Source organism: Triticum urartu, chromosome 5 (assembly GCF_003073215.2).
Source record: "Triticum urartu cultivar G1812 chromosome 5, Tu2.1, whole genome shotgun sequence".
Classification (NCBI taxonomy): domain Eukaryota; kingdom Viridiplantae; phylum Streptophyta; class Magnoliopsida; order Poales; family Poaceae; genus Triticum; species Triticum urartu.
This window is the reverse complement of record NC_053026.1, coordinates 44,184,534-44,196,937: the sequence shown is the minus strand read 5'-3', so window position 1 is coordinate 44,196,937 and position 12,404 is coordinate 44,184,534. Positions and strand designations below refer to the sequence as shown.

The 12,404-nt window shown below is 44.9% G+C and overlaps 1 protein-coding gene across 1 annotated transcript; it reads right to left on the bottom strand.

Annotated features, from left to right (window-relative positions):
• Nucleotides 1-5,453: 5,453 nt before the first annotated feature.
• Nucleotides 5,454-6,512, bottom strand: LOC125555582 (BTB/POZ and MATH domain-containing protein 2-like). Its single transcript, XM_048718488.1, has one exon. It carries the CDS (start codon nucleotides 6,510-6,512, stop codon nucleotides 5,454-5,456), a length of 1,059 nt encoding a protein of 352 aa, XP_048574445.1.
• Between the last annotated feature and the right edge of the window lie 5,892 nt (nucleotides 6,513-12,404).

The following is a 12,404-nucleotide window of genomic DNA, read 5'->3' as shown; positions in this document are numbered from 1 at the left end:
ATGCGTTGCTTCTTGGCCCAGCTGAGAGAACCCTCATGTTAAAAAGTATAAAGCAGTTTTGAAGCAATTCCTAGTGTCTTTCGAAGCATTCATGGTTAAAAAGCAACGACAACCTCCTCTGTTCGAGTTGAGCAGTGGTCATCGTCCACGTTGAGGACTAGGTGCCGTCCAAGTTCAAAAAGGGTCGTATGCAAGTACAGAAGTTTGTTTTAGTGAGAAAAATGCGGGGTTTTGACAATATTCTGTATGATTCATATGTTCAACCTTAGAACTTGGTGATATTCAGTATATTTTTCTATGACGAAGGCACACATGAAGTCCTGTGCAAATGGTCACCCCCCTAGTGCTTCCAAGATTCATATTTTGTTTCTTGAAATGTGCTGTGTGCCTGTTTGATGAGGTAAAGCAAAGTAAAAGGTGAAAATGTCATTAAAAATACTTGGAAGTACAAATGTGAAAAATAAATAATTTCTGATTCTCGTCAGGTAGGAAGTTTGGAGAAGAAAACATAAGTTTTTAAAAGAAGGGAATGGTAAAAATGTAAGTCCGTTCAACTACATAAACCATGAAGGTACGATGTGTGATGACACCGTCAGTAAGGATAAGGATGAGAAAGAAAACTAAAAACTAAAACTAAAAGAACATCGAGTGATTATTTTTTGAGAAGTACAAACTCTCTAGTACCATAAGTACCATAAATAAAAAATAAAAAATTGCATCACTTCTGACTTAAGGGACATTAAATTTGCAAAAAAAAAATTACCAGTAAAAGTTTGAAGGAAAAAAGCAACTTAATAAATGAAAAAAATAACAAGTTCACAACTACAAAAGTTGTACGTTCAAACATGACGTCTCAGATAAGTTTGGGAAAAAACTCAAATAAAAGAAAAGCCCACGGAATTTCAAATGGTAAAAGTTCAAGTCACAAAACGCGAGAAGTTCAAAAACATCGTTGCAAAAAAAGAGTTCAAAAAAGAAACACACAAAACATTTTATTTTTGAAAAAGTATCATTCAATTCAAGATATAAACCATGAAAGTCCGAGGACTATGATACCGTAAACCATTGAAAAGTTACGAGGAAAAGCATACCAAAAAAGAGTAAAGTCTAGTCTGCGAAAACACGATCATTACAAAACCATACAGACATCAGTTCAAGTAGATTTTTTGGAACCATTCAAAATTACTCTGTGAAAAATACCTCCTGAGTACACACATACACATAGATCAGTACGAGTACTCTGTTTTTTCTGACATGAAAACAATACGAAGGGTCTCACCGTATTTCAAATTATTCTTCACTAGTTGCGAATTTGAGAAAACGTTCAACATGACTAAGTTTCACATTTTCAATAGCTTTGCGTAGACATTGAACTGAAATCTTTGGCCTCTTTGAAAGTTTCGCATTTGACAATTCTTTGTGAAATTTCGTGGATAAGCAAATAAGCACTCTGGCCCTTTCAAACAGTAAATGGGTTTGGATTCGTGGACAACAATAATTGATGGATGCAAATAAGCAATCTAGCCCTTTCTCTCAAAAAATAGAAATCGGAAACTTGCTATATACACAATTAAGGAACAAACTGCCTCCTTTGTTTCTTCCCAAATTGGGAAGAACCCAATACAACTAGTACTATGTATAGTATAACTGTGCTCTACTTAGCTAAACGATTAACTCCACACAGCGTTTGCGTCTCCGCCATGCCGCTGTGCTCCCTATCCTCTCGCCATGCTCCAGCGTCCGGCGGCTCGATGAGCATCCCCTGTGCCAAGCTCTCATAGTACGACCCGGCAACCATGCCGCCAAACCACTGCTCGTCGTCGAGCTCCAGCAAGTCACCTGACAACATGGAGAACAGAGCGCCGCTCGGGATAAAGGCCGACTCCTCTGCTGGGCAAGGTACTGGAAGAACAATCTGCTGCCGCTGGAACACTAAATTGCTGTCAAGATTGATAAATTAAGGTGTTTTTTTGCAGGTTCAATCTCTGATTATTTTCTTGTGGGGAATCCAATCTTTGGTTTACCTTGTAAAAGTACCTCCTTCCAGGCTCCAACCCATTCATGAGGCCATCAAAGACGAAGCCCGGGTCCCTCCACCCTACGCTGTCGTTCGCCGGCGCGTCGCACATGTGCTTCTGCTCGTACGTCCTCACCTCCGTGCCCACCTCCGTACAGCCCTTCTCCTCCTCCTTCTCAAGCCCATACCTCACGGCCCTCTTTCCGGCGTACGCGCACATGAACATCACCCGCATCTTGTCGGCCCTATCGGCGAACGTGAGGTGCACCTGCTCGGGCCGCGTGGCCGAGCCCGCGAAAGAGACCTCGCCAGAGTGGAGGACGCGGTGGCGGCCATGGAGGAGCGGGTTACCGTCATGGTCGACGTGGTGGTAGGTGTACTCTTTGGCAGTACAGTGAAAGAGGCGGAACTGGTAGGGCGCCCGCAGGTTGGGGAGCCATGGGAGGGTGAGCTCTCCACGGCTGTTGCGCCAGGAGGCGGAGCCATTGAGGAAGATGTAGCCGAGAAAGTCGCGGTCGCTGGAGGTAGGGCCTGGGTTGCCGCGAGGGATCGGCCACAAGCAGCTTGGTCGACGGCTGGAGTGGCCGGCTGAACGGACGGGGGGGAGAGCGGGAGGGCTCTTATTTGCATTTTTAATAAAAGACGATCAGTTCAACGAAAATGATAGAATCAGTACAACCCCTCGAATGCATCAGTTCAAGTAGGGTAACAGAATAATATTCTGTTACGCGAAACAAAATAGCCCAATATATATATATATAATATATATATATATATACATTGGACAAGCCAACAATACAATGGAGGTACACATTTTATAGAACCAACTAGTTTCCTCCAAAAGTTCTCTGAATAATTTTAGCGCATGTGGAGAAACTATACCAACAGCAAAACTTACCCAATTTGCATCAAATCACCGAAATGTAATTGCACACATGGTTACCATGGTTACCTTAGAATAGTATACTTTTAGGCCAACATCCTACCTCAGAAAAAACAACCAAGACAACGTGATATGCCCCAGAAGGTTACACCACTGACGTTAGCACTGCCAGTTTCAAGGGAATGCAAGTTCTGTTTCAATCTGATTCACTCTTTATATTCAATTCAGGAAAAGATTCACTCAATATATTAAATTCACAAAAAGATTCACTCAACATTTATGTTCGCAGAATACCCTCTACAATCAAATTTTTGAGCAGGAAGCAATTGCATATAATAATTTACCTGTGTACGTAGATTTCACATACAATTCCATGCATTCAGAGTGGAACGATAATTTGATGTAAATTCCATCTTTGTTGGGTCAGCCAACCATGTCAAGAAACCATTTGTAATTGTGTCTAATTAAAATATAGCAGCTAGCATTCACATATAAGTATTTCATACAGGTAAAACAGATTATCTCAAAAGTGATAGCCAAGAAAAAAATTATTGTTCTTCACATAAGCCAGATTATAACAGAAGTGATAGCCAAGAAAAGTTTTATTGTTCTTCCACTACTAGGAAAAGGGCTACTAATGGCGCACCAGTTTTGCCTACTAATGGCGCACTACTGGTGCGCCATTAGTAGCACGTCACTAGTATTTTTTACTAATGGCGCACCACTGGTGCGCCATTAGTATACCACATACTAATGGCCACCAGTAGTGCGCCATTAGTATGCCTAGAGGTACGCCATTACTATCTGACTTAGTAATAGCGCACCACATAGAAGTGCGCCATTAGTAATAATTTTTTTCATTTTTTTAAATTCAATTTTTTCTCATTTTCTTAAAAAAATTAAATTTATTTATTTTTTCTTAATCTCGGGTCACTATGGCTTAATCTCGAGGTCAATATGCTTAATCTCAGGTCAATTCGCACTCTGTGATCAAACTTCCCAAAAGGTCACACATCCTCACACTACTCCAGCCCAAGCACGCTTAACTTCATAGTTCTATCCAACACCAGCACCACCTCACTTCACAGGCACTTGTTGATATAATCTATCATATCAATCCTATTAAACCTTGCTGATGTCTAGGACTTTGTTCATATTCATGAGTGTGATGAAATTTTGAAAAAATATTTCAAACTTTCCGATCATATTACGTATCATATTTTGAAAAAAAAATTTTCAAAACCAATTTTTTTCTGTTACTAGTGGCGCACCTAGCATGCGGTGCGCCACTAGTAAGTTTGAAATTTTTTCAATTTTTTTGCCTCCGGATCTTAGAAGCCCCGTAACTTTTTTTCGGTTAGGTTTTTGGGGATTTTGAAAATTCGGATGTAACTTTTCGAGTAGATAATTTTTCATATAAAAAACGTTTTTTCATCCGAGTTCGTACGCAAAAGTTATGCCCATTTTTACAATTCTCGAGAGATTTTGCAAAAAATCGAAAATTCATGTTTGTAAATTTTGCTAACAACTAGACCACATATCACATGGGAATCTTATTTTCTTTTATTTTTTTGACATTTCTATCATTTTTTTGAAACTGAAAAGGCGGTCCACCGGGAGGGGGGGGGGGTGCATTCGGGGAATGTTTGGGCCAAGTTACTAATGGCGCACCGTGGGAGTGGTGCGCCATTACTAGTTCAACTAGTAATGGCGCACCGTGGTGGTGGTGCGCCATTACTAGTTTAATGGCGCACCACTCCCACGGTGCGCCATTAGTAGTTTTAAAAAAAAATTAATTTTTTTTTACTAAATTTTTACTAATGACGCACCGTTGGAGTGGCGCCACTAGTAGTTTTGAAAAAATTAAAAAAAATTGTTACTAATGACACACCGTGGATGTGGTGCGCCATTAGTATTTGGACACTAATGGCGCACCAACACATGGTGCGCCATTAGTATATACTAATGGCGCACCACATGTCTGGTGCGCCATTAGTGTCATTTCCATCTATAGCCCTTTTCCTAGTAGTGTTCACATAAGCCAGATTATAACAGAAGTGATAGCCAAGAACTCAAAATTTTATCATTCTTCACATTAGCTAGATTATTTCCAAGTGGTAGCCAAGAACTTAAAAGTTTTACCATTCTTCACATAAGCCAGGGATTAAAGTAAGAACATAAAAAGGTAACTAGTGAGTTACCATACATTCATACTCCCTCCATCCCAAAATAAGTGTCGCTGATTTAGTAAGCGACACTAATTTTAGGATGGAGGGAGTATATAGTAGTAATATCAGATGAGAAAACCAATACATTGTAGACATATATTTTATAGAACTAACTGCTTCCTCCAAACGATCTCTGAAAACTGAAAGACATAGCAACCTCAGCTCAGGTCACTATGTATCAAAGTCACTAGATATAAGCTAACACAGACAGGGCATGCTAAATTTAGCAAGACTGGATTGCCTTCTCCGACCCAGCATAAGGCATTGGCCAACAAAGATCTTTCAGAACTGAATGGTAAGCAGTAGCTCATACTACATTGGCGTACTAAATTTTGCAGGACTTCACTGTTCTTTCAAACACATCTACAATGAGATCAGGACAAGATCTTTTGAGGTGTGCATACCCTTGGCTTGCGATCCCATCATCCATTTTATTCGAAGAGAGCATAAATTCAATGCAAGCATCTTTGAGGTTGTTGCAATGGTGCTGGTCAGCTAGAGCTAATATGGTTGCCACAGTCTCAACATCAAGACTCTTACATAGCATCCCTTCACATATCCTCTTCATCCTTTCCATTGCATACTTATCTGCAGCCACGAGTAAGTGCTTGACCATTTCTCTTTTGTCATCATCATCAAGATCGTCCACCGAAGGCATTGAATCAGTGTAGATGAAGTGAAGAAATGCCTTGAAAACAGCAGGCTGCATGTCATCAATAATTATGTCCTGTACACCTTTGTCCCCCATCGGACCATAGAACTCCGCATTGAAGACCACCGATCGCATCGCAAGCAAAATCTTATGAGCGGAAAAGACCTCCCCTTGAACCTTGAAAGTCACGTCTGCTCCTATCTTCCCCTCTAGCAAGGTTGCAAGATTATCCAAAAGGTCAAAGGGTGGCACATGGATATCGAGTGTTTCCTTGATAACACTAAGTTCGCACTCAATCACGAGACAATCATTCCGCACGTACACTGACTCTACTTCAGCGGTCGTCTTCATGAACTTTCCTACGCCCCAAGCTGGAAACTCATGGTCGAACGCTCGTGGCGCTTTGCTGGAGTGCACCACAATCGACCGCCCACTAAACCGATTCACAAGCATCCACTTGTGGAGCACCCTCGCCTCGGCGTTCTTGGTCAAGAGCTCGAGGAAGACGGATACGTAACCTTCATTCGCCTCGTCGTAGCCGTCAGGGTAGTAGCCGATGCACCCTTCGTAGCTGCCGATGGAGAATACCGGAGAATGGAGACATTCGCCTCTACCGAGGCCCTTGACACGGCTGTAGCCAGAGATCTCGACCGCGACCGTCGCCCGCGCCGTGTGCGTCTCTGATGTGCACCTCGACGGCACCATCGCTATTGAAGTCTGCGATACTGCCATTGTGGGAGTTGGGAAGAGGACGGGGGTCGGCGCGGGTTGGAGATCTCGATTAAGGCCGGCGGCGATGGGAGAGGTGGTTTTGCCTCCGAGGGTGAGCTGGGGAGCAGCGGCGCGACGGAACACGGGCCGATAGGCGCGGCGGCGGCGGTCAGATCGGGGGACAAGGTTCAGGACGAGGGTTTGGATGAGGAGGGACAAGGTTTCAGGACGAGGGTTTGGTGTTTTTTTTTTCTCAACAGAAAAAACTCGGTCGTTTTTTTTTCAAGTTTTTTTGAACTGTTTTTTCTTTTCAAGTTTATGTAAAGGAAACTACTACTCCCTCTGTTTCTAAATATTTGTTTTTTTTAAAGATTTCAAATGGATATATATATATATATATATATAAACATATTTTAGAGTGTAGATTCACTCATTTTACTTTGTACTATGTAGTTATTTGTTGAAATCTCTAGAAAGACAAATATTTAGAAACGGAAAGAATAGTAATGTGCAGTGTTATAACCAAGCCACTATTTCTAATCAAGTTTTCCTAACCAGGTTTCCCAACATTTTTTATGTAAAGGACCAATTTGGGCTTGACACGCGTAATAATTTGGGACCTGGTGGGGTACGGTCGCGTGTGGACCTAGCTTTTAACTTCGGATTTCCTTAATGTCTTTGCTGTGAACCTAGTGTTTTTGCATGCCGATTCATTCTTGGTCGACGATCGTTTCCGAGTTGTTCTCCTCCCTGCCGCTTTTCTTCTCTCGGTGCGGCGGCCGCCCTGTCACCTCGATGCTTCCCCTGAGCTTGATCCAGACGTAGCTGGGGCAGAGGATGAGGCGGTCGGCGCTCTGGATCATGAAGAGGACGACACATGCGTTGGTGAGGAACTGCAGGGCCGGGCCTAGGTAGGCGGCGCGTGCACGCATCCAGGATGAGTAGGCGGCAGCGAAGAGGCCCTTGACGGCCTCCAAGTCGAGGATCGCAGCGAGGTGCCAGCCCTGGGTGTGCGCAGCGATGTCGGCGACGATGAGGAGCACGGAGAGGAGGAGGAAGACGCGGAGGAAGCCGTAGAAGCTGGTCCGCAACGCTGGGCTCTCCCCTGCGTCGTGTCGGCCTCAACGTTGGAGTCAGTCCGGTCCGCCGCCACCCGCCTCCATGCGGCCGCCGCCATGGAGAGCGCGACGGTGGCGGCCCCCATGAGCTTCCTGGCCGCGTGGAGCGTGGTACGCTTTGAGGAGCAACACCCAGGTGATCTGGCGCGCATTCTTGCCACAGTTGTCCTTGCCCCCGTGGCGGGCGACCCCGGCGGCGACCCATGCTCTACGACATGTCGGGGTGGTGAGGTGGAGCGCGTACGTAGCCGGCCACGCACAAGTTGCCCTTGCTGATGTTGGCGACTAGCCGTCCCTGCTTTTGTCATGGCTCGCCGGAGCTGTACCTACGGGTCGGTGCAGGAACAATCATGTTGTCCTGATGCTCGTCGGTCCCCCGACACAGATCCCAAATCCGACGACCAGAGGACATGGACCTTGCGAGCTTGCAGCAACCGCAGCCCACCTAGGCATCAGCATGTCGTCGCGTTGCCGCACAGAGACAATTTGCTGCCTAAACACCCGTCGTCGCGCCATTGGGCCACACAGCGACCCAGCGCTCCTACCCAAGGAGCATTCCCGCGCTGGCCCAGAGGCCAAGTGAGAGGGATCGAGGCCCCACCGTGACCTACGTCAGCCAGGCTTTGCCCCACGGTGCTACGCTGTGGCTGCGGGGGAGGACGGGCAGGAGGCGGCGCGCTAGGGTTGCCCCCGGTCGGTCGGCGGGGGGTCAAAAACACAAGATTTTTCCTTAAGAATTTGGTGCATGTCATGATCTCCACTTTTATAAAAAAATTGAGTTGGTGATGATGGTGTGCCTGTCATCCTGTAATATAGAGCATCCGATCTATATCTAACGAATAGAAAGTAAACAATGATAATTTTACAAAAAGATACCCGCACCTCTCTCCATATTTGCATATAAGGTCTTCCATCATTCATCCTTATCTCCCACAACCTCATTGTTGAGCAAATTAAAAAAGAAAGTCTTTGAAACAATCTGGCATGATGGTCGTTGCCGGCGTCATGCCTCCAGTCAGTCCGACCACCTACCACCATCACGCCCCAGTCCTCCTCACCTTATCTATTCTCTTTCTCGTCTCCCCCACTCGGCTAAGTCTGAGCTGTTGGGACACGGACGACGCCGTCGACATGCTTGCGGAGGTCAGTGTTGGAGAGGATCTGCATCAGCGGTATACACGCTGAGTTATGTGAACCTGCAGATGTCGTTAGTTTTTTCACATGAGATTACTCCCGCATGCATCAATCACAATAGATTTTTGTAAAATAAATGCATCTTGATGTTCCATGCAATGCACGTGCATCTTGCTAGTTGTCACATAAAACAAAGGTTTGAAACTATTCCTCGAGAATTGCATGCAAAGTCGATCATAGGGGAAAAATTCATATAGTTTCCAGTCGTACGAACTAAACAACCTCCCAAAATTGCTAAAAATATCCTTTGAACGAACGAGAGTCCCTAAATCTCACAATTTTTTTGATACAAACATGTTAGCGATGGCCATATCCCCACAATTCTCAAGCAAGCCACCAGAATCATTCGCGATTTCCTCTGGCATGGCCGTCGCGACGCCAAGGCGGGTTACTGCCTTGTGTCTTGGCCCAAGGTGTGCCGCCCCACCGAGCTTGGGGGACTCAGCATGAGCAATCTACAATGCTCTGGCATTGCGTTGCGGACCCGTTGGCTTTGACTTAAGGCCACCTATCCGACACGTCCATGGCGCCATCTTCACCTCCCCTGCCAGGCGGAGATTAGCTTCTTCCAAGCCACCACCACCTGGATTCTTGGCGACGTTGGGACCTGTCTATTCTGGGAGGACCTTTGGCTCGACTACCAGTTCATCGCCAAGTTTGCGCCAACGTTGGCTGCTCTTGTCCCACGCAGATATCGACACAAGCGACTTAGTATGCGAGGGCATGCATCACTACGCTTGGATTGCCGACATTCGTGGGGCCTTGGGGGCTCTAGCCACGATAGAATATGTCGACCTCTGGTGCCGAATTCAACGGATCAGTCTTGCTGACCGGCCTGACAAGATCATGTGGTGTTGGATGATACGTCTCCAACGTATCTATAATTTTTGATTGCTCCATACTATATTATCTACTGTTTTGGACCATACTGGGCTTTATTTTCCACTTTTATATTATTTTTGGGACTAACCTATTAACCGGAGGCCCAGCCCCGAATTGCTGTTTTTTGCCTATTTCAGTGTTTCGGTGAAACAGAATATCAAACGGAGTCCAAACGGAATAAAACATTCGGGAACGTGATCCAGGAGACTTGGACCCTACTCCAAGGAGTCAAAGAGGCGGTCACGAGGGTGGGGGGCGCGCCCCCTACCTCGTGGGCCCCTCGGTGCTCCACCGACATACTCCTTCCTCCTATATATACCTACGTACCCCCAAACGATCAGAACGGGAGCCAAAAACCTAATTCCACCGCCGCAACTTTCTGTATCCACGAGATCCCATCTTGAGGCCTGTTCCAGAGCTCCGCCGAGAGGGCCGTCATCACGGAGGGCTTCTACATCATCATAGCCCCTCCAATGAAGTGTGAGTAGTTTACCTCAGACCTTCGGGTCCATAGTTAGTAGCTAGATGGCTTCTTCTCTCTTTTTGGATCTCAATACAAAGTTCTCCCCCTCTCTTGTGGAGATCTATTCGATGTAATCTTCTTCTTTTTGCGGTGTGTTTGTTGAGACCGATGAATTGTGGGTTTATGATCAAGTTTATTTATGAATAATATTTGAATCTTCTCTGAATTGTTTTATGTATGATTAGTTATCTTTGCAAGTCTCTTCGAATTATCAGTTTGGTTTGGCCTACTAGATTGGTTTTTCTTACCATGGGAGAAGTGCTTAGCTTTGGGTTCGATCTTGCGGTGTCCTTTCCCAGTGACAGAAGGGGCAGCAAGGCATGTATTGCATCGTTGCCATCGAGGATAACAAGATGGGGTTTATTTCATATTGCATGAATTTATCTCTCTACATCATGTCATCTTGCTTAAAGCGTTACTCTGTTTTTAACTTAATACTCTAGATGCATGCTGGATAGCGGTCGATGAGTGGAGTAATAGTAGTAGATGCAGAATCGTTTCGGTCTGCTTGTCACAGACGTGATGCCTATATACATGATCATGCCTAGATATTCTCATAACTATGCTCAATTCTGTCAATTGCTCAACAGTAATTTGTTCACCCACCGTAGAATACTTATGCTCTTGAGAGAAGCCACTAGTGAAACCTATGGCCCCCGGGTCTATTCTCATCATAACAATCTCCACCACTTTAATCTTGCTTTGCTTTTTTACTTTGCCTTTTACTTTTCACTTTGCATCTCTATACCAAAAATACCAAAAGTATTATATCTATTGGATCTCACTCTCATAAGTGACTGAAGGGATTGACAACCCCTAATCGCGTTGGTTGCGAGTAGCTATCGTTTTGTGCAGGTACGAGGGACTTGAGCGTGGCCTCCTACTAGATTGATACCTTGGTTCTCAAAAACTGAGGGAAATACTTAATCTACTCTGCTGCATCATCCTTTCCTCCTCGGGAAAATCCAACGCAAGCTCAAGAGGAAGCATTGGACAAACTCTAGGACACACACCGCCATATCTGCATACCTTGCCATGTTCCACGGGTCCATGGGAGCCGCCTTATGGTGCCTCATCTAGAAACATTGGGCTACTATGAACGTTAAATTCTTCCTTTGGCTCGCCTCCCAAAATCGGTGTTGGACGGCTGATCGTCTAGCCAGCCATGTCCTTCACTACAAACCACTCTACATCCTCTGCTCTCAGGAACCCAAAACGCAGCAACACCTCCTTCCTGGCTGCGTGGTATTGCGCATTACATGGCATGAAATTCTATCTTGGGCCTACCTCCCTCTGCAACCGCCTAAAGGCTCGTCGAGCTTCTTCGCTTGGTGGGTCTTTCATCGCTAGCTCCACCAGCTAGTCAGTGGAAATGGTGGGGCTACTGCCTAGTTAATCTGGAAGCACGGGAACGCGTGCATCTTTGACATCGAGACCCTCCACCCACAAGATCTTCCAGTCTGTCAAGGAGGAGGCAGAGTACTGGGCTGAGGCTCACGCCAAAGGCTTAGACATCATTTTACCTGTAACATAAATTTCTGTACTTGGGACCGAGCATCCCCCTGTATCTGCTCATCGGCTCCCACATCATCGCCTGCTTGTGTTCGGTGTTTGCGGATTGCCCAACTATTGTTTCTTTTCCCTATCAATGCAATTCTACGCGTCTAGCGTATTCGCGAAAACAAAATAGAACAAAACTGAAAAGCGAAAGAAGAGGAAACAGAGAAAGAAAAGTTAAGCTAACAAAATCATCCAATTTAAATTAAGCTAATCTCACTAATTTTGCGCGTGCTGAGAAACTTTCCCTATTTGCATCATTTTTTACTTGCCATTTGCATCAAATTACCAAAAAAAATGCGGCCAACATTCTATCTGAGACAAACAAATCATACATGCAACCATGATTTGCCTCAGAAGGCTGCATCACTGACATTAGCACTTTTTACTGCCTGTTTCATGGGAAATGCAAGTTACTATTTCAATTCACTCAGTAGTTATCTTCCCATAACACCCTCTATGATCTAAATTCATGAACAGGAACCAGTTGCATATAAGATTTACCTATACAGATTTTATGTACAATGCCTTTCAAAGCGGAACATAAATCTGATTGTTAGTTCCATCATTGTTGGGCCAGCCAACCATGTCAAGAAGTCATGTGTAGTCTCCAATTAAAATATACTAGCAATTAGCATT

Bases quoted from the DNA above. Each gene is read 5' to 3' on its own strand.
- LOC125555582 (XM_048718488.1), bottom strand. From the start codon at position 6,512: ATGGCAGTATCGCAGACTTCAATAGCGATGGTGCCGTCGAGGTGCACA.